General features: G+C 39.2%; 3 protein-coding genes across 4 annotated transcripts; all 3 read left to right on the forward strand.

The window, feature by feature from the left end:
- Positions 1 to 691: 691 nt before the first annotated feature.
- LOC131683195 (ejaculatory bulb-specific protein 3-like) lies at positions 692 to 1,311 on the forward strand. The gene is made up of 2 exons (XM_058965033.1): positions 692 to 709; positions 783 to 1,311. Exon 2 carries the CDS (start codon positions 804 to 806, stop codon positions 1,182 to 1,184), a length of 381 nt encoding a protein of 126 aa, XP_058821016.1. The 5' UTR covers positions 692 to 709; positions 783 to 803; the 3' UTR covers positions 1,185 to 1,311.
- Positions 1,312 to 12,225: 10,914 nt separating this feature from the next.
- Positions 12,226 to 12,948, forward strand: LOC131683191 (ejaculatory bulb-specific protein 3-like). The gene is made up of 2 exons (XM_058965027.1): positions 12,226 to 12,345; positions 12,416 to 12,948. Exons 1-2 carry the CDS (start codon positions 12,241 to 12,243, stop codon positions 12,818 to 12,820), a joined length of 510 nt encoding a protein of 169 aa, XP_058821010.1. The 5' UTR covers positions 12,226 to 12,240; the 3' UTR covers positions 12,821 to 12,948.
- Positions 12,949 to 14,278: 1,330 nt separating this feature from the next.
- Positions 14,279 to 24,218, forward strand: LOC131681536 (putative neutral sphingomyelinase). 2 transcript variants are annotated; one of them, XM_058962358.1, is made up of 5 exons: positions 14,279 to 14,353; positions 14,488 to 14,564; positions 14,633 to 14,806; positions 14,871 to 15,054; positions 23,147 to 24,218. In XM_058962358.1, the coding sequence occupies exons 1-5, from the start codon at positions 14,294 to 14,296 to the stop codon at positions 23,960 to 23,962; spliced, it is 1,311 nt and encodes a 436-aa protein (XP_058818341.1). In that variant the 5' UTR covers positions 14,279 to 14,293; the 3' UTR covers positions 23,963 to 24,218. The 2 variants fall into 2 exon arrangements, with proteins under 2 accessions (XP_058818341.1, XP_058818342.1); XM_058962359.1 differs by lacking the exon at positions 14,279 to 14,353 and adding an exon at positions 14,409 to 14,427.
- Positions 24,219 to 24,490: the final 272 nt, after the last annotated feature.

Genomic DNA, 24,490 nt, shown 5'->3' on the forward strand with positions numbered 1-24,490 from the left:
TAATCCCATTAAAATTCTACAGAATCAATATTTTCAAGATGACCGTACATCATCAATATATTGATAAATCATTGATATATGATTTATTGTCAATATTTTGTAGGGTCCTCTTTAGAGAGTTAACCGTTAACCGAGCAGCTTCATGTTAAATTTATTAATTAAAACCGCAGTAGGTTTAAAGATACGCAAAAAACTCTGGCCGAGAAATGGACATATTATTCATAGTAGTTTTTGTAGCGGTATTGAAATTTACGTTCATCGATGATCACTGAATTACATTTCACATATTTTAGGAACACAGATAAATCCAAAGATTTAAATTTATATTAACAAACTGTATGCAAATTGTACGCGATTATCATGGGGCAAAATTTCGAACGACTCATTGACGTAAGAATAAATAATTAATAACATGTTCGGTATCTACGTAATCAATGTTAGGTACTTTGATTAGTGAACCGATTACCGAGGAACAAAAAGGGGGCCCGTCCGGTCATCGCTCTCTTTCATTATAATCCACTGCAGTAACTTTTTCGCCACATAGATGCTGACTGATCGGGTTCGCTTGGCGAAAGATAGAGAAGAAAACAATTCGTCACTGGATAGAAAGATGATAGATGATAGAAAGAAGCTGGAAGATTTCTGGTATATAAAGCCGGGGGAAAGCCGGTAAAAGTATAGTTCGATTCTGGACCTCATCCCGAGAAAGGTAAGTTTTAGCTCTGGAGAGAAGTTGGTCGTCTCATATAATGAATCAAAATTCGATTTCAATTCCACAACAGCTGATCCCAACACTCATCACCATGAAGCTCATCGTTATTGCTCTGGCCTTGCTTGTCCTGGTTGCTGCCGAGGATGACAAGTACACCACCAAGTACGACAGCGTCGACACGGATGAGATCCTGAAGTCGGACCGTCTATTCGCTAACTACTTCAAGTGTTTGATGGACGAAGGTGCTTGTACCCCGGATGTCAACGAGCTGAAGAAAGCTCTGCCTGATGCTCTGGAGAATGACTGCGCCAAATGTAGCCCCAAGCAGAAGGAAACCAGCACCAAGGTTATCAAGAATCTGACCGAAAACCGTCCCGAACAGTGGAAGCTCCTGAAGGCCAAGTACGACCCCAACAACAAGTACGTCGAGAAGTACGCATCCGATGCCGACAAGGATGGAATCAAGCTGTAAACAAGTTCCTAACATCTGGTTTTGACTGACGTTTTGCTGGACAAAGCGAATGCCGAAAATTGACCCTTGACTCCATATTGACATTTGGCCGCTAGATGTGACAGTGAAATAAAGAAATTACCCCTAATTGCATTTGTGTATTATTGTTGTGGTTGGTGCCATTTAAGGGGATCCATTTCTTGTACATCGACCATTCGACAAGTTTTCTGACTCAAGTATCAACATAGAAAGCCCCAAGAAAGCTGCCATGTTTGAAAATTTGAAAAGCAGTTTACAACAATAAAATTGGTTGCAAAGAGTGTTAAAATAAGGTCGGAATAGAAATTAGTCGCATAACAAAGGGACAAAGACTGCGGAAATAGGTGATACGAGACGCGGACGAGAATAGCTGACCACCGCCGTAGAGGATAACCCCCCTCACCAACACAAACAAAAAAACTCCAATTTGCAAACGTGCGCGAAAAAATTCGAATAATTCTAAACAAACGTGTATCTCGGCGAAAGTTTTGTGTATTTGTAAATAGCCAATACAATGACAAAGACTTCTGACAAATTGATATGAAAACGGCGTAGAATAAATTTGATAGAAGACTCTACAAAAAGCAGTGCTTTCTTGCCATTGATTGTCATGATTAACGAACAACAAATAGATACATCTGAAAACATCCAATGTGGGTACTTATGGAATAGAGAAGATGTCGCCATTTTGGATTTCAAAATGGCATCGACTCATAGAAACGGAAAATATCAATTTTGATTGGGATATAGAGACTTCCGCTAAACCGGAAGTCATGGTTTTCAAAATGGTGCCAAAAACCGTTCTTTGGCAAGTACCCGTCAATCTCGTTACGAAAATACCCATATTGATTAGATTATAGAGAATTTAGCAATGGGGTGTCGACCACCGACCATGTTTGGGTGCCGACAACCGATTTTAGTATCCTTTTCGCAATCTGAAAACAAAAGAAATTGTTGCGAAAATTTGCGTGGCATTCAAAATTGAATCACAAATACTTTTCCGATCGATTTACTTCATTTTATAACACTACAGAAATGATCAAAAAACTTTTGATTAGATTTTCAATTGTTCAAAAACTATTGTGTTTATTTTTTTTTCATTTCGTTTATTTGATAGGCACAAATGCGTTAGCTTGACGGTGCCAAATTCTTTTGTTTTTACATTTTTGATATCTTAAAACTAGGAGGTTACAATGTTGAATTTTTTTTTGCTAAAGAAAAGAAAGTTTACAGCTTACAAAGACTAGAAATAAAATTCAATATACAAGAGAGGGTCAAAAGATTTTTTTATGAAAAATTTTAAAACAAGGGATTCAGTTTGATATACAAGAGGGGGAGTAATAGTTTTTTACGAAATATTTTACAGTTATCTTATAACTAACAATATAGTTTAGTACACAAAAGGGGGAACAAATATTTATGAGAAATTTCACAGATATCTTAAAACTAGGGATACAATTCTATTTACAAGATGGAGAACAAGAGTTTCAATAAAGAGTAAAAATTATAGCTATCTTAAATCTAGGAATGCAGAATACTAATTTGATTTTTTTAACGAAAACTTATGCTTGGTCAAGATATTCAGAGGGGGGTTTATTTCCACATCAGTGTAGCAGCAGTTGTATCAAGGACAGGGGAGAGAAGGCGTATGGTGACAGGGAAAGTAAAGCAAAACTTGCAACTTTAGGGGGGGGGGGGGGGGTGTATCAGCGAAACAAATTTGCGCCTCAGTCTAGTAAGTCGTCGAGTATCGGATTGGCGGATGGTATTCTTCGGACCCGCGGGCAATTCTTCAAAAGTCATCGGACCTCGAGTCGCTCTCGCTTCAGTTTCCTTCTATGCAGGCGTAGTGGTAAGGGCGACGGCGGTTACATAGTGGCACTCTGGAGCTGATCGGTTCCACAAGGCAGGAGGAAACTCTAAAAACGAGAAATAAAAAGAGAGGGGCTAAATTGGGATATTTATCGTTTTTATGAAAGTATAAATAAGGGACATATAGGGGAAATCACGAGTTGCCAGCATATCTCGGACTGGTACATTGGGTGGTCTACCTCGGGCCCGAAGGGATTCCTTTAACTGAGACCTGGCTTCACAATACCCGGCGCATACCCAGACAACGTGTTCGATGTCGTGATAGCCCTCGTCACAAGCGCACAGACTACTTTCCGCAAGCCCAATACGCCGCAAATGCGCATCCATGGTGTAGTGATTGGACATAAGTCGGGACATTACACGAATAAAATCCCGACCCACATCCATCCCCCTGAACCAAGGCTTCGTTGATACCTTTGGGATAATGGAATGTAGCCATCGTCCAAGTTCACCATTGCTCCACGAGGTTTGCCAACTGTTGAGTGTCCTCTGACGACAAATACTAAAAAATTCGTTGAAGCAGATTGGTCTTTCGTATATGTCACCATTTAATGCGCCCACCTTTGCTAATGAGTCGGCCTTTTCATTGCCCGGGATAGAACAATGAGAGGGGACCCAAACAAAGGTAATCTGATAAGATTTTTCAGATAACGTACACAAGGACTCCTGTATCTTCCCCAGAAAATACGGGAATTGCTTTTTAGGCTTCACCGCACGAAGGGTGTACTGAATTGCAGCTAACTCTGCGATGTAAACTGAAGCAGGATCATTGAGCTTGAATGAAACGGTGATAGTATTACTGAAGATACCGAAGCCAGTGGACCCATCGAGATTTGATCCGTCAGTGGAAAACATTTTGTCGCAGTCGACTTCTCGGAATTTATTATAAAATATATTGGGGATCACTTGCGGGCGTATATGGTCCGGGATTCCATGAATCTCTTCCTTCATGGATGTGTCGAAGAATACAGTAGAATCAGACGTATCTAGGAAACGGACACGGTTGGGATTGTACGAAGAAGGATTGATGCTCTGTGCCATGTAGTCGAAGTACAAGGACATAAAACGGGTTTGAGAATTAAGCTCGACGAGCCTCTCGAAATTTTGAATCACCAACGGGTTCAGAATGTCGCATCGGATGAGCAATCGACATGAGAGTTCCCAAAATCGATTTTTTAGCGGAAGAACGCCCGCCAGCACTTCGAGACTCATCGTATGGGTCGAGTGTATGCAACCCAAGGCAATGCGCAAGCAACGATACTGGATTCTCTCCAGTTTGATGAAGTGTATGTTCGCAGTGGAGCGGAAACAGAAACACCCGTACTCCATCACCGACAATATCGTTGTTTGGTATAACCTGATCAGGTCTCCTGGGTGAGCACCCCACCATGTTCCAGTTATTGTTCGGAGAAAATTGATCCTTTGTTGGCATTTCTGTTTCAGATACCTAATGTGACATCCCCAGGTACCTTTAGAGTCGAACCAGACCCCGAGATATTTAAATGTGAAAGCCTGGTTGATCGTTGCACCCATTAATAAAAGCTGGAATTGCGCCGGCTCACGCTTCCTAGAAAAAACAACCAACTCAGTTTTCTCCGTGGAGAACTCAATACCCAGCTGAAGAGCCCAAGCAGACAAATTGTCCAAGGCATTTTGTAATGGTCCTTGCAAGTCGGCAGCTTTGGCCCCTGTAACAGAGACCACCCCGTCGTCTGCAAGTTGCCTTAGCGTGCATGAATTGGCAAGACAATCGTCAATGTCATTCACGTAGAAATTGTAGAGCAGGGGACTTAGACATGAGCCCTGGGGAAGACCCATGTAGCTAAATCGCGATGTTGTTAAATCGCCATGCGAAAAGTGCATGTGCTTTTCAGACAACAGGTTTAGCAAAAAGTTATTTAAAATTGGTGAAAGACCATGCTGGTGCAGCTTCTCTGACAGAATATTGATAGAAACTGAATCAAAAGCCCCCTTAATATCCAAGAAGACTGATGCCATCTGCTCTTTATTAGCATAGGCCATTTGAATTTCTGTAGAAAGCAACGCAAGGCAATCGTTCGTCCCTTTGCCTTTGCGAAAGCCAAATTGTGTATCTGACAGTAAGCCATTTGCTTCAACCCAATTGTCGAGGCGAAACAAGATCATTTTCTCGAACAACTTCCTAATACAGGACAGCATTGCAATCGGTCGATACGAGTTGTGGTCGGAGGCTGGTTTTCCTGGTTTTTGAATGGCGATGACCTTCACTTGCCTCCAGTCAAGAGGGACAATGTTACCCTCAAGAAACTTGTTAAATAAGTTCAGCAAGCGCCTTTTTGCAGTGTCAGGCAGATTCTTCAGCAAGTTGAATTTGATTCTGTCTAACCCTGGGGCGTTATTGTTGCATGATAAGAGAGCAAGTGAGAACTCCACCATCGAAAACGGTGTTTCGTTCGCGGTATCGTGAGGAGACGCGGCGCGGTACGGTTTCTGTACCGGGACAGAGTCCGGACAGATCTTCTTGGTGAAAGCGAATATCCAACGGTTTGAATATTCCACGTTCTCGTTGGTACTGTTTCGGTTATGCATACGTCGAGCCGTACCCCAAAGAGTGCTCATCGCTGTTTCTCTCGTTAACCTGTCGACGAACCGGCGCCAATAACTGCGTTTTTTTGGCTTTCATTAAACTCTTCATTCGCCTTTCTAGCGACGCGTACTGCTGATAGCTAGCGGGTAACCCGTCTTCCCGGAAGGCCTTATATGCAGTGGACTTCTCCGCGTACAGCTCTGAGCACTCTTTATCCCACCACAGGGTGGGAGACCGTCCATGGGTATTCGCGCTGGGTACTGGTTTAGTCTGAGCTTGATTCGCACTTTCGAGAATCAAACCAGCCAAAAACCTGTACTCTTCCTCCAGAGGAAGCTCTTGGGTGGATTCGATTTTAACGGATATCGCGGTCGCGTAACTCTTCCAATCAATGTTCCGTGTGAGGTCATACGAGACATTGATTGTTTCCGATGGTCTTGAACCGTTAGCAATTGAAATTACGATAGGCAAATGATCGCTACCGTGGGGATCAGGGATAACCTTCCACATGCAATCTAACTGTAGCGATGTCGATCAAAGCGATAAATCCAACGCGCTCGCGCGTGCTGGGGGTGTAGGAATCCGCGTCATTTCTCCCGTGTTTAAGATGGTCATGTTGAAATTGTCGCAAAGATCTTGGATTAATGTTGATCTATTATCATCATGAAGACAGCCCCATACCGTACCGTGCGAGTTAAAGTCTCCCAGAGCTAGCCGCGGTGCCGGTAAGGATTCCGTGATATTACAAAGCGTTCGGTGCCCTACCGAGGCTCTAGGAGGAATGTAGATAGAAGCAATGCAAAGGTCTTTGCCTTTGATTAGAACTTGACAAGCGACAATTTCAATGCCTGGTGTCGAAGGGAGGTTAATTCGGTTGAAAGAATAGCACTTTTTAATCCCCAAAAGTACTCCTCCGTTAGGGGTTTTCTCGATCCAGACGAATTATATTAAAGTCGTGGAAGTTGATATTTATATCGGAAGTTAACCAGGTTTCACATAATGCGAAAGCATCACATTTTAAACTGTTTAGTAAAAATTTGAAGGAATCGATTTTCGGGAGGATACTTCTGCAATTCCACTGTAAGACAGTGATCGAATCAGTGACCTCGTTTGATGACTTAGCCATCGAAGGATACGATCGCTGAAAGGAGGGGCCATTTAGCAGTCAACTGCTTCAAAAATGTTTGCACTATAGGGAGAAAACGTATCAGAAGGCTTTTAAGAGGATCAGTAACATTGAAAGCTGTGAAAATTAAGTCCACGATGTCAGAAAAATTCATTAGTCCATTACTGGACTGAGTGTCTGTTTGAAAAAGAGGGACACTTGGGGTTTCTGGTGTCCCTGGAAGTGGTGGGTACTCCTTGTTAGAATTAAAGTTTCCAAGCCCTGGAGCAACTTGCTTCGGATTTTTGGTAGCACTTCCGTTGGATTTATTAGATGTTGTTGGCGCACTCTGAGGGGACGACACCTTGGCACCCTTACGAGACAATCTAGGGGAGGCTAGATTTCTCCTCTTCCTCGATTCCCCTGGGTTAACCTCTCGTGGGTCGTCAGATTCTTGCTCAACGTTAGCCAAACCAGCATAGGGATTTTCGGACAGGACAGATGGCGAAGCATTCTTTAGCATTTCTGCATAAGAACGCCTCGAGCGTTCCTTAAGGGAGCGCTTAATTTTATCCTCGCGCTGCTTGTACGCAGGGCATGATTTAAGAGCATGTGAAGGGCCCCCGCAGCAAATACACTTTTCAGTTTCTTTGTCGCAAGAGTCATCCTCATGCTCTCCTTCGCATTTGCCGCATCGTTTCTTATTTCCACAATACGTGACTGTGTGGCCCAACTGCTTGCAATTGCTGCAGCTCATGACCCGCGGTACAAACAGGCGAACTGGTAGGCGAACCTTGTCAAGGAGGATGTAGTTGGGAAGAGAGGACTCGGCGAATGTCACCCGAAGCGAGCCTGATAGAGAGTAGGTAGTCTTACCTCCCTCGGTGTTTGCGGTATTCAATTGTTTGCATTTCAAGATCTTAATCTGTTCAAGCAAGGGGTCCTTAAAGCAGCCAATCCCGTGCTCCAACAGTTCTTCGCATTTCAGGCCCGGTTCGGACACTACCCCATCGATTTTTACGGCCACACAAGGCACATACGCTTTAAATTCCCGCGTAAAGCGCTCACAGCAAGCAATCGCGTTTGCCTGGCCAAGATCATTCACTAGAACACGTATCTTGTTTGCCCGAACACGTGTTATCTGAGTTACGGCCAGGTAATTAGCAGTCAGATCTCGAGAAAGTTTTAATATATTAACCGGTTTCTCTCCGGTCCGAAAATGTACCACCCATGGCCCAGAGGAACCTTCTGGGTACTGCTTTATACGGGGAGCAATGCGAGTGTTAGGGGGATCAGGGACTTCCATGATTACATCAGATGGTATTTCGCCCTCGGCCATTTAAGCACGAGGGCAGAGCGTTATATAAACGGGAATGTGTCTTATTATTTGATTACAAGGTAGAGTAAAAGTAGGGAAAAGGAAAGAAAGCAAACGAGGAAACACAATAAAGCAAAACTTATCTGCAAACAACGTCGATTGTTCCGCACCAGCGAAAACAATGTACTGGATTTACTGTCGGCACCAGCAGAACGGCAGCTAACGAACGAACAAAGGATGACCTTCACTCACTGAAATTTTCACACCGAACACCACTGTGAAATATAACGATCCGTTCCGTTCAAAGGTTGGGAGACGTATGATATTGTGTTTATTGAACAGAACATTAGGGCATTGCAAAAAAAATTTTTTTTGAGCTCTCGAAGGCCCCCTCTCATATTGTGACAAATGTTAGAGTAAGCTCAGATGCCAAATTTCACATCATTTGGACAATTTTAGACCCCCGCCCACTTCGCTTGAAATTTTTTGAAATTGGTGCTATGAGAAAATATGGAGGAAAAATTCATTAAATGTTATAACTTTTGAAGTAGAAATCAGAAAATTACAATTTATACCTCTTTTGAAAGAAAATAAGCATAGAATTTGAATGGAGATATTTTTGTTTCTAGGGAAATACGGAAAAGTGGGGTATTGGGTCATTTTGGCCCCAAAATCCCCTATTTTTAATAATTATTCTGCTCCGTGATGCAAATCATACGTATTTTGTAGTTTTTCTAATGTGAAAAAATCTCAGAAATCGATCGGAGTCTTTTTGACCTTTGTCCGAATACGAGAAGTTGGGGTTATATGGCCTATATCATTCATGTTGAACTTCATCATTTTCTCGTGAATATATCTCTATTATTCTTCACTTCATAAACTATACCTTGTTGAACGTGGAAAATCCTTAGGATTATAACAAAAATAGATTCGTTACCGGTAAAATTCAGGAACATCAAATCATTTGACATATAGTGTCGATTTCACATTTTTATCATAAAAGCGCACATATTAACACCATTTAACAACAAAATTCTGATTTAATTTACTACTTTTAGTCTAAAATATGCTTAGGGATCACATGAGAAAAGTTTCATTCCTGACAAAATAGGGAAGTTGAGGTATTAGGACAAATAATGAAAAAAATGAGATTTGTAGAGTAAATATCAAAAAGTTTGATGTTTCTGAATTTTACCTTTAACGTTTTTATTTTTGTTTTATTCCTCAGAATTTTTTACGTTCAACAAGTTACATTTTATGAAAATTGATTGAAGAATAATAGAGATATATGCATGAGAAAATGATAAAATTTAATATGAATGACAAAAAGCCCTATAACCCCAACTTCTCGTATTCGGACTAAGTTCAAAAGGGTTCCGTTCGATTTTTGAGATTTTTTCACATTAGAAAAACTACAAAATATGAATGGAGCAGAAAAATCATTAAAAATATAGAATTTTCCCTACAGAACATACCAGCTTTGACAATCGGCACATGTGCTGACACATAAATAATATTTGTTAGAATGACCATGTCTGCTTTCTGTTAAAAGTTACGTCGGGATTGCCGACAACCGACCACATTCCCCTATTAATATTTTCAGTTAGGTGAATTTATTATTCTTTTAGTTGTAAATTAACGGGTGTTCAATTCCGAATCCTGGTGGTCAACTGCTTCGTATCCTTGGCCCGCCAATTATTTTTGTACACTGGGCACTGAGGGAGCTGAAAAAATCCTCAATGGGACTGCACTGGGGCAAGTTGGTCGGGTTCCTTTCTTTCGGCACGTACGGTAACTTTTTCTGCTCAAGATACCCTTGCGTCTTCTTGGCGTAATGGTAAGACGCCTTGTCCGGCCAGACGACGTACTTCTCATCCGCATGATGCTCCTTTAAAAACGACAGAAGAATTTTCTCGAGACACTTCTCCTGGTACACTTGTTGATTGAGGGCCAGACCGCTCGGCTTGAACCACGGTTTTCAAATTCCTCTGTCCGATATGGCGATGTACAGCATAACTTTTTTTTTATCAAATTTATGCTTAAACTTATATTTTACTTCGAGGTGTGTGGCCGACTTGTCGCTGGAATAGTAGCTGTCATTTCCTGGAATGTGGGTTTTCGAGAGCGGAAAGTAACTTTCGTCGTCCAGCACGAGCGACGTCCTGCGGTAGTTATTCGCTTCCTTCTTTTTCTTCGTCATTATCCGGACGGCCGCTACCGGCCTTCCGCTCCACGCTTAGGGATTTCTGGATCCGGTAAACGGTACTCACGGGCACGTTTTCGTCTCTAAAGTGAATTACCGTAAACTTTTTTCCACGATGACCATGCGTTTCGTATAACCGTACAACACGCTCGCGGAGTGCTTGCTGTTTCGACGCCATCTTCGATTGAACTGACAGCATCCGAGCGAAAAGAAACATGCCACCCATTTCTAGGGAATCTAGAGAGCAATTCTCTTGGAGAGAAAAAAAAAATTACGCTCTTTTCTTTAATTAATTCATTAAATGAGAATAAAAACTCTTTTTTTATTACATACATCGATAAAGCTGATTTTCGTGATTGCAACAATGTATTTTTCCAACTCAGGAAGCGTGAAAATAAAGTTTAAATTTAAAATAAAGAAATATGTTGACAGTCTGGATTTGACACTATCTGAAGGATTTGACATTTCGAATTTCATGACAACTGATGCCCTGTCAGAAAAAATGAACACATGTTTTCCCGGTTTTCCCGCAGGGTTATTTTTATTTGACATAAACACCATACAATGAATATAGTTTTTTTCATTTTGGGTGTTGTCTTGATATGCCAGATGTAAACAACAGCAGTTTTCCTATGTATGGTTGCCAAGCTTATATAAGATTTATTTAAAAAAATCGTTTTTACGTATTATAACGAATTTTTTTTGAAATGATGTTGTATTGGACCTAAAATTTATCGAATAGAATGGAAAACTGTATATAGCTTAATGACCCAATTACAGAAAGGTATTGAAATCATTCTCATATTTTATTGAACATTTAATTTATTGTAAGTTATATTATTAGTATTCGTTAAACAACCTTAATACTTTTAACTAAAAGATATTTGTACGTATTACGATAGAAATTTTTCTCAGCTTTCTCACGAAACCATGGGAAAAAGGATATAATGCATACGTTTAGGTTAGTCTTTTAAGCACTTACAAGTTGACTACAGAAAAATATGAAATTACAAAGAATTGAGAAGAGATAGGAATATGATACTGAAGGACAAATTACGGTTTGTCTTCTCAACTAGAAGGTTACTTTATTCCATTCAGTAAAAGATATCAAGGCTTGTTTTGTGGGAAATTTCATCAGCCTTCAAATGGTCATAAAAGGACAGCAATACAAAGTATGCTTGAGTTAGAGGCGTTTTAAGACAAACAAGTTATTTACAGGAAAATTTCAATAACTCTGTAACGGTTGGGATTTGATACTATATGTAGAATTTTTTTCCCTAAATATGATCCTCTATCACCTCTCGAGTGATTCTCTACCGTGAACCAAAACACCTTTTATGTTATGCAGATTTACAGTAATAAATTCTTTAGTTTTTAGTATTAAATATAAGATTTACTTAGTTTGCCTTCTAGATTAGTATTCATTCCTAATTATTCTTAGTTGAAATACCAATAAAAAAATATTCATTCATGAACTTTTCTTCGGGAAAGGAAGAAAACTAATATTAATTTCTTCTATTGAGGTATGCCATAATTGTGAGAATTTTTTTCTTAATAAAGACTACTTCTTAAATTTACAAAATTAACATTGTGTAAATCGAAGATAGAAGATAGATTTTTTTCTAGTTCTGATTTTCATGGGAAACTTTCCAATTATTCTTCTTTATATTCAGGCGAAACAATACATTAATCCAATGTAAAAAAATCTTTGCACATTCCACATACCTGCAATAATATTGAGAAATGATAATTAACTTCCTGCCCGTGCAAAAAAGTTTTCAAATATTAATTCTCCTTTCGCTATCGCACACCTTCGGATTGATTTGTTGCTTCCGAAGTGGTAGCAGCACATACGTCATTGCCAAAAAATAACGAAATTGATTGGATCAATAGCAAAGAAGAAAAGTGTTTTTTGTGTCTTCTAGGATCGGCGCTAAAGGATAGAGGAGCAGAATGAAACGGTTGATCACATAAATGCGGATGATAGCAATAAACTTGGATGATCGCGGGTTTACCTATATAAAGCTGAAGGATAGTTGCAAGAAGTGTAGTTCGATTCTGGACCTCAATCCAAGCAAGGTAGTCCAATTTCTGAAGCGAAACTCATCGTAACTGACCTAATTGTCGCCTTTTGATTTCGTTGTTACAGTTGCTATTATCAACACTCACAACCATGAAATTCATCATCATTGTTCTGGCCCTCGTTGCCCTGGTCGCTGCTCAGGATGATAAGTACACCACAAAGTACGACAGCATCGATGTGGATGAGATTCTCAAATCGGATCGACTCTTCAGCAACTACTTCAAGTGCCTGATGGATGAAGGCCCTTGCACACCCGAGGGTAACGAGCTGAAGCGTGTCCTGCCGGACTCTCTGGAGAATGACTGCTCCAAGTGCAGTGAGAAGCAGAAGGAAAGCAGCACCAAGGTTATCAAATCTTTGACTGAGACCCGACCGGAGCAGTGGAAGCTGCTGAAGGCCAAGTACGATCCGGAGAACAAGTACGTCGAGAAGTATGCCTCCAGCGCCGATAAGGATGGTATTAAACTGTGAGGTGTGTGGTTCGAGTAACGTTTTGCTGGGCAAAGCCAATTGCTGTCAATTCCTAGGGATCCTTCATTGAACGTTTGCTTACTTTGTGAAAGTGTTACGGAAAAATAAAACCTCATCCTCTCCCTGTATATGTTATTTGTCTTGTTTCTATTATTATAGAGTTGCTAGAAATATTTGGGTTTTGTTGGATTTGTTAAGATTCAACAGAAAACGCCTCAATAAGCGGCCATTTTGGGAAACGAAAAAAGCAATTTTTTCTCACACCGAGGATGTTCATGGAAATGAATCAACGTATTCGGGGAATTGGTGGAGTATTACTGATTAATTTTCATGAAGATTTTCCCAGCGGTGTGACAACGTTTTACAAGATGGCCGCCTTTTCAAGCTTTCTCATTTGAACCTTAAGTAAACATCGCAAATGTTGGTTTTCTGAACACCGTCATACTTTGGACACAAACAAGTATAAGACCATTTTTTCAGCGCAGTGATCGAGATATTCAATTTAAGGCTCTTACACCAGAATTAAAAAGTCACTGGTATTGTACTAGAATTCTGATATCGCTCATTTCACACTGAATAACTAATGAAACCATTAAATCTAGTGGATTGGATTAAAGTTGAACGGTTAAAGTGAAATACTTAGGTCAGATTTACGACCAAAATTTTACTTTCAAAGATCAAATTGAACGGTTGTAAGTATAATGCAACAAAATATTTGAAATCATCTCATAAACTTGAATTTCAGGTTCTGTCTACAGAACACACTATAAATTTATAAATAAATATTTGGATTGCAATGACTGTAGGCAGTGATGATAATATTGGCGTACTAGGAAGGATGGTTCAAAGGATTCACTTCGAATTCTTTCTTGCACAGACTCCCAAAAATATAAACAGCAAAAATCATGATGATTCCAACAGAAACTGCAATCAACTGCAACGATTAATTCTCTTTTTACTTTGCAAGTTAGTTTCAGTAGTTGACAAGTAGGTTGAAAGTTCCTTCAACAAAGAAAATCTCTTAGCTGCGAAAGCAAATGTGCCCGAACACAACAATACTTACATAATCAAAATAATTATGTAAAAAAATGAATCGAGAGAAATCTTTCCCAACCGCGAACCTAATCAATTTGTATCTTCAAATTATACATTATCATTATCACGTGCACGTTGCCGCGCTTCCACCTTGCGCTTGCTTCGAGTTAACATTCTCCCGCTCCATCACCACACTCATGCACTCACGTGTTAAGCGTGTGGTGAGTTCCCGGAACACTCAAAACGAGCTTTCTAGAGCTTTGTTCTGCTCGAACCGGAATGAGAGTGATATGAACGACAGGATAGAACGAAAGGAAATGAGGTAAATAATAATTATTATTCTTCGGGAACGACTCAGAGCGACTTCCCGAAAGCTTCTAAACTGCTCGAATCGGTTCACTCATAGATCGCCTCTCCTGTGATAGTAGTGGTACTTTCATGCGTGTTAACAAGCTGTCACTTGTCATTTTGTTCCCGTTGCTTTGTTCGAGCTCGGAGGTAGTGAAACCAGCCGAATGCAAGTTTAATGGACTGGAATCCAAACAATAACATTGCCAACTCTACGTTGTTTGGTTGGTGAGAAGGAAGCCTCTCAAGAAAATTGATTTTTCTCGGTTCGTTTTCGGCTTAAGCTGTTAGATAACCACTGGTCGGAGCACCCGCAGAATGACATGGCTCTCGAATTAAGCATCCTGACGCTGAATATATGGTGAGTATGAAATCAAGTGATATTTATCGAACCAGTCCATATATAGTTTGCACTTCTAATCGTAACAGGGGAATTCCGTACATATCGAAAGACCGCAAGGTACGGGTTAACGCGATCGGCGATGTTTTGTCCAGCGGAAACTACGACGTTGTGTCACTGCAGGAAGTTTGGTCCGACGGGGACTATCAGTATCTGAAAAATCGGGTCGAAGGAGTGCTTCCATTTGCTCATTACTTTTACAGGTTTGCATTGCTTGCTGTTCTAGTAATGCGTAGCTCTGAACGAATAATTACTTTTCTGTTCCAGTGGCGTTGTCGGGTCCGGCCTAGCGGTATTCTCCAAATACCCCATCGTATCAGCATTTTTCCATGCGTGGTCGGTCAATGGATATGTCCATCGGATTCAACATGGTGACTGGTTCGGGGGGAAGGGTGTGGGATTGGCTAGGATTTCCGTGAATGGCCAACTGGTACACCTGTATGCTGCTCATGTAAGTATTAGTCGATGTGAAGGGTTGAGGAGCGAACGTAAAGATAACTCAATAATTAACGGAAGAGAAAGTAAAGAGTTAAATTGTTAGATACGTCTATTTGAAAAATTCTTGAGGATTAAATTATCGTAGGCGGTTAGGGATTGTAGAGCATATTTTCTCCTTCCTAGGAAGTGCAGTTTGGTTTGCTTCGATCTTTGTACCTTGTTTTCAGAATTTTCTAAACAATGTTTATGGCTCATGGTCAGAGTTACAAATATTCGAAGTTCATTGAATTAAAAACTTACATATCCTCTTGTAATTGTCATAAAAATTCAGTGAGGCTACCCAAAATGTAAAACGAAGCACGTTGAAAGCATGTTTAAATATTTCAAAACATTTTCCTAGATGCTCAGTGACATGAATATAATTGTACGATATGCTGTTAAATGACACGAATTTTTGAATGAATATTTCATTCAGCACGATTCGCATCAGGTTAATTCACAACTTCGCTCAAGGTACTCTGGTGCATTTCCCAGCACAGTATCATATGTCGTTTCCGCTCAAAAAATGAACCCAGATTATTTGTTCTAAACTAGAGAACTGCGGAGACTATTTTGGATCTTTCGTATTCGGGTAGCATTGGACATGTTGGTATATGCGTTGTGAAAAATATTGTTTGCTCTGCAGTTCTCTGCCAATTTCAAACATTTTTGTGGGACTGAGATGAGTTCTCGCCTAACAGTGGTTGTGTGAGCGAACCTGACATAAATTTCAGATTATAATCCAACTTGATTTTCAATTCAACGGTGTATAACCTTATTAGGTTCAGAACTGACTTCAAACAAACGATTTGACAGAGTTTATTTTGACCTCAATCCAAACGACATTAGAATGACGAAAAATATTTTTTATTTTTCGAATGCAGTATGCCGATAGGTCGATAGCAGCTTCTTCCACATAATTCAAATCTCGAGTTTCAAATAGTTCAAGTGATATTCTTCATTTGCAGTATAATGGTTTTATTGGAGTCAAATGGAGGCAAGACTGGGTATTTTTTTTCCTACGTGCATACTAACAAGGTTTCTATTCCCACATGCTCTCTTTTAGACTACCTTGAATCTGAAGAATTATTCTACAATAATTCAAATCTCGAAGGGCGTTTCTGGAATTACAAACATTTACGAAAATTAAAATTGGAATTTTTTTATATGTTTTAAATTCCAAATTAGTTATGGAATTTGCGTTTCGACTTCTTCTCATCAGAATCCGTCACTAACTTAGTGGCAGGACAGAGTTACCGCCGGATTGACGCTAGCTCCAAAAACGAAAACACTATTTGTTTCTTATCGAGCTCATAGTCCTGCGTTCTAATCTGTCCCCCAAGAAAAGAAGTTAGTTCAAGCCTTGGTTAACAACATTGTTGAAAACGGTATTAACAAGCTATGAGTTTTAACATAAAATTATTCTAACGATTTTAAAACTTATGGTTCAAACCACAGAAAGCCATTATTTCTTCCAACACAGGCAGTGCAGCAGTCTGTCTTCTGATCTCACACAAAGCAGAAGCAAAAAATCGCTACGCCAGCGCTTTATTCTATATCCACTGCACAAACAGTATTATATCGTTGTGCCCGACTGCACAGTGAAATGAATCTGCCAAAGGAAACAAAAGTGTCCATGACACAGGATGACATATCGTTGTTATAATAAATCCATAGAATGCATTCCGCTTCTAGAATCGATCAAAATTCTGTCGTATCGAAGTCGTTCCGCATTGTGGATTTTGATCAGAGCTCGAAAGTTAGTTTGTGAATAAATATTGTGGAAGTTCTTTGCAAAAACCATGAATAGTGCAAAATAAATTTCATGAGTTGATGATGAATCTATTTCGCTGATAGCGGTTATTTGTTTGATAAAATACATGAACAACTTAATAATATTTACGAACATCTTACGTAGTGATCGGTTTTTTGGAAAAAAAAAATCATTTGTGTCAGAAAGGTATTCTAATTAGCGGATAAAACAAATTGGAACGATTTTGTTAATTGTATGAATTATTTGATTAAATAAACGTAAAAAATATTGTATTTTCGAACATTATTCGCATATATTTCGATCATGAAAAACTAATGTAAATAAATTACAAGTGAATACATGTAAAGAATTCATATATTTTACGAAAATTGATTCTATTAATCCTATTCGTGGCAAATTTACCAATATATTCTCTCAGTGCATACTCTTATTTGACAGTTTGTGCTCGAGCAACTGGTACGCTTGCGGTCAAAATCTAGTACCGTAATCTAACTAGCTCGAGCGCTTGGTTGAATGCGATACGTAATGAAACAATTCAGTGGAAACGGCATCAAAAAGTTTCGAATCGAGATGCGAAATGCCACCCCAGAATCACTATCTGCTCTTAGATCTAAATCCGTATCAGTCATTACGGATCGAGTGGGTGAAAGGTGGCAAATCGAAATTTGTTGATTTAGATGGAAATTTTTACATAAAACTCACTTCACATACCCGTTCGAATTAATTGCGGTATTAAAGAAAAATCATTAGTATTCTAATAGAATACTTTACGTGAGTAAAACAGGGTTCATAATTAAAAAAAAATGTTTCAGTGACAGATAAGCACAAGAAAAGCGATACAAATCAGCAACAAATGACAGAAATTTTACTGATGCACAGATCCCAGAGAATGATTTGTTAGAGTAAAAAAATATGGAATCCTCTTTTGTCGGCAAATAGGTTTTTCCGCAAATCACCATTTGTATTTGAATTCCTTCTGAAAAGCATTTATATGTACGTATGGAGACAAGAATGTGAACTGTTTTCTCTTCACTATCCCGAACTGGTGTAAAGGAATTGATATTAAAAAAGTCGGTTTGATCTGATGATCGAGATAAGGCGCTGTTGCTTTAATTGTTGCTTTGGTGATCGTTGATCTGTTTGTTGCTGGTTGAACGAGATGAGTGAGGTTCTTCAGCTATGTGGGAATACACTTCGGTTCAACACACTGGCTGTTGATTTTAAATATTGCCGTATACGTCTTGCTGTTCGCGAGGTCTGTTATTTGTTGAAAGTGAAAACAAAGCTTCAGCTTACGGAAGTCATCTTTTACAGTTGCCTTATTTCTGAAATGTTGTACTAATAAGCAGACTTCCCATGAATACCGACAAGTTTGTACCTGTGTACAAAATTTCGTGCTCGCGTTCAACCTCAAACATGCCTCGTTTCAATTTGCACGTTCGCCTCGAACATTGAAACCAAGCGAACGATGTACAGACACTAGTTCAAACATCCGTGTACGTACACTGGGTGCGTATACAAGAACGATTCGCACAAGGTAAAAAGAATCAACGCTAGTGATGATTAGAGTGGGAAAGAGAAAACTGGTGCCACGAACCTATATGTACGCACACCGTGTACGTACATGGGGTTCGGTTGTTTGAGCGTGTTTGAGTTCGTACACGAAGGGTAGGTTTAATATGAGCATAGAACCAGAACGAACATTGTGTACGATGTTCATTTGGGAAGACTGCTAATAAGGTTGAATAGTTTAGTCGAGGAAAGATGCTACAAAACGTCGTTCACGTTCTGTCACCGCGTCCCTCCGCTAAATGGATTGCAAGCATCATATCGAAAAGCGTGGTGTTAATATTTGAAAAAAAATTCTTTTGGATTAATCATGTCCATTTAAATAAGCTACTACAAATTATGGAGGGTTCATAGTCGTCGCCCATAAGAGAAAAAAGCTAGGAAGAGGATCTGATCGTGAACTCCAAAGCAATAACCACGATAATTACACGGTTTTGAACAATAGCGAGCGAGTAATGAATGCTCCTCACAATACAGTTTGGTGATGTGGAAACCAACATATCCCCGCCGCACAGAGGAGTAACAGTGGTTGAATCCTGGCCAAAATTATTTACTGCTGCTATTGTTGTTATTATGCCTTAATATGAACTAAAAATATACAATAACTAGTTTTTGAAACAATTTGGCATTTATCCACCTACCAATACAGAGATCAATTTTTTATATCCTTTCGAATACTACACCCAAAATAATTTCCCAATGCAAAAAAGGCATTACATCCTTTCGTGCATATTCCGAATTAGAATCATGCCTTCTTCGCATTGTAGACCAAGCATAGCTACGGCATTATACCAACACAGCTTGATTCATGATGATATAAATGATGAAACACGCTACCATATTATCTGCCCGCATGTAAAAGTATTAGTTGGTTTTGCTTGCTGAGTCTGCCAAAAAGGTTGTGTATTCTATACATGAATACCTCTGTGGTGTTTGTAAGAACTTCTGTCTTCATACACAGCTACGCTTTTTGTCTGCGAACAGCTCAATTCCAACCACACTAAACGCGTCAACAGTTTACGTTCACGAGACTGTGTGATATACGCGTTGTTATTTTCCCACAGCGAACGATTTTTGCAGTAAAATCATCGCTCTCTCATTCTACGTTTCAGAGAAGAGTGGAAGAAAATGATTTGTGCTCAGATTGATTTGCGATGATCGTTGACCAGGGCGATGATGTGCGCTGGATTCGCATGCTCGGAAAATAATACAAACTGAAATGAGTAACTGCCACTGCTGCTCAAAAGTGCAAAACCATGTCATCACTGCCTTTATAGTTTATGATACTTTAAACTTAGATATTTTTGCTGCGAAATACTGATATAATATCACCTGAAAGTACTGTTGATATGAGGAATGCTAGAAATGATGGGCGGACGGCTTCTATCAGACAAATGTTGAATTAACTTGTTAGCCCAATGTTCCCATATAGGTAACTTCTTCCTGCGTATAGTGCGCTTAAATAATCATTAATCATTATTCACATTTACCTGTCTAGCACAACCTATCTAGTGGCTAGAACTCGCATATCGCTGCTAAATTTAGGGTTGAGAGAACGCCGAAAGCTCAACATAATATCAACACATAATCATCACCCGCACCCCACCAATTTGATGATGCTATAAACTGTTCTCTCCAATATGTAGCATGTGATCAGTAGAAAAGCGAAATGGAAACAGATCCTTGAGCGTGTATTAGTATTTTCAGAGCGCACATGTATCCGAGTGGAGATGTCCTTTACATGTGTATTAGTCGGAGTCATTTTAATACTAATACTCCGATATCGTTAAATTCACTAATACATTCCCAACTGTGTATTTGTGTAAGTTTCTGTGATGTAATCGCCATTTAATGCATTTTTGTCCCGGACCAATATCGCTTTCTATGCATTATACCAGTTACAATGCAAAATTCTCATTAGAATCATGCTTATTCGCATGTAATTCATACGGTTCGCGTTTTGGGTGTAGTAATCTCGAGGAGATCTTTGTGAATATATTTGTTTTACTAGTTGCATAAACAGAAAAGGGAAAGGGGAAGGGACGCCTGTGCACGTATTCATAGATATTCAGTTTTCCAAACATAGTATTTGACCCTTCAGCATCTCGGAGTATTTCAAATTAGTAAAAATTTCAATATTTTTAAATTGCTTGGAATTTGTGGATCGGAAAAAACGGAAAAGTTCGAATGTTTTTCGGATAGCAACTTTGCCGGATATCGCCGTTTAATGTAACTTTTTTGTCAGTCAAGTTTGGAATAAAATGTTTAAAAAACGTATTTTTAATGTTGGTGCAATGCACTGCAACATTACTAGTTTTATGCTGTAGTTATACAAATGGTTGTGTTCAACTACGTTTGTAATAATATTGTCTTATTTAATACAGGTATCTTCACTAGAAATCGACATTGCTGGGTATATAGTGAAAATGATTAAAAAACAGCTTAAAGCATCACCATTTAACATCCATGCAAAAATTCTATAACAATTTTTGACATACTCCCAATTTTTCCACGTTATACAGCAGGCTTCTAGCTATGTAAAAAATATTAACAATAAACAATAAATTAAAAATATTTTGGTTATTGGCCAGGAATTTGTTCTAGTTACTCCACTGTGCGCCGTCAGAAAAGGTCTCCCATGCCCTGCCACTTCTAGTTTTCCGATCTGTATATTTCACATCCTTGCTCTCACTTGAGTACTATGGCTCTAAATTTCCCCTACTCAGTATTCTCTAGCTAATTGAATGTCGTTACAAAGTAAAAAATAAATGTAAATCTATTCCAAACTTTGTCATAAATTATGTTTGTAACATCCTATTGGTTCTAACGTTGAACGAATCCAACACAGCACACTTTTTCATGCATACGGCGTACTTACATCATTGATGGATATTATCAGTGTCTTGTTACATTATCCACTTGATATGGTATGAACCATTTCTTTTCAATTAGGCATTCAAACATAACTGAAAGTCGCCATTTTGGGTTTCAAAATTACACCAATCATAAATTTCCGATGTCTACTAACCACTCCCTTTCGAATGATATCCATATTAATGATGGTTTTCAGTATTTTGTGATAGCCGGAAGTGGCCATCTTGGATTTCAAAATGGCGTTAATCAGGTTTCTTCCAGTACCAGGAGAAACCGGAAGTACTCCGGAGCAAACAGGGAGAAAATCGTTCCCGTATTATCTTCTTCTCTTTTTTCTTCTGGTGGCAAACCCGAGTGAAAAGGAGCAAGAATTTTTTGCTCCGGAGCAACAGGGAGTAACTTCCATGTACTGGAACAAACCTAATAATTTCCGATGGCTCCTCACCCCCCCCCCCCCCCCTTTTCAAATCTAGATAAACATCTGAAAAGGGCATAATCGTAAATGAGAGTCTTTATGTGTATTTTCTGTTTCGATTATTACGGCGTCATCACAAAACTTTTCAACATCGTTTCAATAAATATCGAAAGACTCTGATGCCGTCTAGCATATTATACTAAAAGTGAAGTAGCTAACGTAAAAGCGTCCGAATTATTGACGAAAAAGAAAGTAAACAAAGAGAGACTCTCATTTGGGCTTATGTCTTTTTCACGTGTTTGTCTAGAAATGACATCCATATTGATGGTGCTTTTCAGTGTTTTGTAATAACCGCAAGTTGCCACCCATTTCAAATGACATCCATATTGATGATACTTTTCAATGATCTGTGATATGTAATTTCGGAAACCATTCTTAGGATAAAAATGGAATATTTATCCTCTCAGGGCAAAAGTGGTACATCTTTTTAACCCATTTTTGCGCTAAGGTTTTTTTTATCCCATTTCTGGTACTTGAACTGGTTTTGTTTTTAATAAAACGTATACCGTATAGATCTACGTAAATCTCTAAAGAAGTTTTCAATCCTTCAAAACTCCTTGAAATGTAATATGCAGAAGTATTGTGCGTATTCATGATTTTTTGCAGAATTTTTAATTTACTTTTTCAAAAATTTATCTGTAATCGTGTTGTAAGGTGTGAGGAGATTTGACCAAGGGAATTTTGAAAGATCAGAACGAAAAATAATAGCATAAAATATGCTGAAATCATATTTTCCCATATTGTCTAAATCCTTAGATACCAGTAAAAATAGAAAAGGATTGTATTTCATGATTTTTTTTTTATTTTTTTAAATGCATTTCTTTTTTTGGATTAACTATATTAATTACATTTCATGTTCAAACGTCACGAAATCAGTCAATTAACTACTAACTTTGTTGACTAGAACTATAAAGATATAGACTGGCAAACACCAGTCTATATTTTTATAGTTCTAGTCAACAAAGTTAGTTAAAGGCCGGATTGTTTGTGACGTGATTAACATTCACAGTAGGTACCACAGAATAGTAAATATAGGAAATTTTGTATCTTTCTTCAACTTATTGGCACTTGTTAAAGTCTCCTCATAAAATCTTGGTTCCCCTACATGCTCCCCTACATGTTCTAATGTTCCCCTACATGTTCTAATTAGGCCTATAAAAAGACGTGCCGAAAGTTAAATTTTTCTAATTGTGCTAGCAAAAGTCCGGACGGCATCCTGGTGAACAAGTCTAAATATATGGTGATCTTTTGATCTCCATCTTTATCTGATGAAATGTGATTGCTATGGATAAAAGAATTTAATTTATTCTCTAAACTACTTAGCTAAACTCTGTCAACCACTGATCCTACTTCTTTCATTTTATCGATCCACAGTTACACGCCGAATATGATAGAAACTTTGACGACTACATGTCCCATCGGGTTATACAGGCCTACGACACTGCTCAATTCGTGGAAAGTACACGCGGGAGTGCGGTAGTTCAAATCCTGGCCGGCGATCTGAACACAGAACCGGGCGATTTAGCATACCGTGTTATTCGAACCAATGCCAAACTTACGGATTCGTACGATCGGGACTCGCATTCCAGCGATCTGCTGGGCACGAATGAAATCGCCCGAAACAGTTACACCGATCCGGAAGCTGCCAAGAAGAGCCCCCAGGGAAAAAGGATTGATTACATTATGTACCGATTTGCGGACCAGTACGAGGGTCATCGGTTAGAGCACCGTCTTCCACTTCCAGAGCGGATCCCCGGCAAGGACATGAGCTATTCGGATCACGAAGCTGTTTACGCTAAAATTATCCTGAAGAAAGCGGTTGTTCCGAACAGTGGGGAATTTAAACAAGGTGAAAATAATGATCAGGAAACCATTATGGCGCTGAAGGAAAGTATTGTCATCTGCAACGAAAGTTTGAAAAAATTGGAGTCACACAAACGGACCTACACGCTGATGGCCATCGCAGTAGTTATCGTTCTGCTCAGCATGCTCGAATTGGACGCTCCATATGGACTTAAAACGGCCCTTTTGCTGTTTAGGTTTCTGCTTTCTTGTATCGTACTTTTCTTCATTTTCATGGCTACCATTTGGAACGTCATGGAGAAGCATGGCATCCTGGCCGGAAAGCTGTCGATGGAAATTGCTCTAAAGGTTTTCAAAGATGTGGACGGCTTGGGCGAACTAGGATAAAACATTGGATTTGCTCACTGAAAATGTTTTCTTTTGTGCATTTCGTTGATCTGGCGATTGTAGGATAATCGATCTGTAAGTCTTAGCAACCGATCGTATTTAGTAGCTAACTTTAGTTAGCCAATATGATGTTAATTGAGGGTCGAAGTATGTTTAATGTGTAAGTGAAAAAATGTCCACTACATCTAACGAAACGTATCAATGCTCGTACTCGTATTGTTGTTTGCAATGAAGTACATTACTAACACAGTGCTAATCTTGACTTTCGTTTCTCGGAACTGAAAAGAACACATCGAACTGAAGTTAGGATTTGCTATCGTTATTGAGAATGCGGACTTCTCTGCCGTGATATGTGCAAGAGCCTGACATGAATAGTTAAACCCTGGGATTCCAACATAAATCAGCCCACATTCCGGATCTCATTCTGGATGTATTGTACTGGGAAGAAGTTATTTTATAGTGCGGACATCTATGTGTCGTCATGAAGAAGCCTCGTTGCCGACAAAGCTTAAGAATGTATTTCGAAAG

This window comes from Topomyia yanbarensis, chromosome 2 (genome assembly GCF_030247195.1).
Source record: "Topomyia yanbarensis strain Yona2022 chromosome 2, ASM3024719v1, whole genome shotgun sequence".
NCBI classification, from domain to species: domain Eukaryota; kingdom Metazoa; phylum Arthropoda; class Insecta; order Diptera; family Culicidae; genus Topomyia; species Topomyia yanbarensis.

Excerpts from the sequence above, each read along its gene's own strand:
- LOC131681536 (XM_058962358.1), top strand. The coding sequence starts at position 14,294 with ATGCGTGTTAACAAGCTGTCACTTGTCATTTTGTTCCCGTTGCTTTGT. Across the intron at positions 14,354-14,487 it reads TGCTTTGTTCGAGCTCGGAG|CTGTTAGATAACCACTGGTC; the intron begins GTAGTGAAACCA and ends TTTCGGCTTAAG. Across the intron at positions 15,055-23,146 it reads TACACCTGTATGCTGCTCAT|TTACACGCCGAATATGATAG; the intron begins GTAAGTATTAGT and ends ATCGATCCACAG.
- LOC131683195 (XM_058965033.1), top strand. The coding sequence starts at position 804 with ATGAAGCTCATCGTTATTGCTCTGGCCTTGCTTGTCCTGGTTGCTGCC.
- LOC131683191 (XM_058965027.1), top strand. The coding sequence starts at position 12,241 with ATGCGGATGATAGCAATAAACTTGGATGATCGCGGGTTTACCTATATA. Across the intron at positions 12,346-12,415 it reads TGGACCTCAATCCAAGCAAG|TTGCTATTATCAACACTCAC; the intron begins GTAGTCCAATTT and ends TCGTTGTTACAG.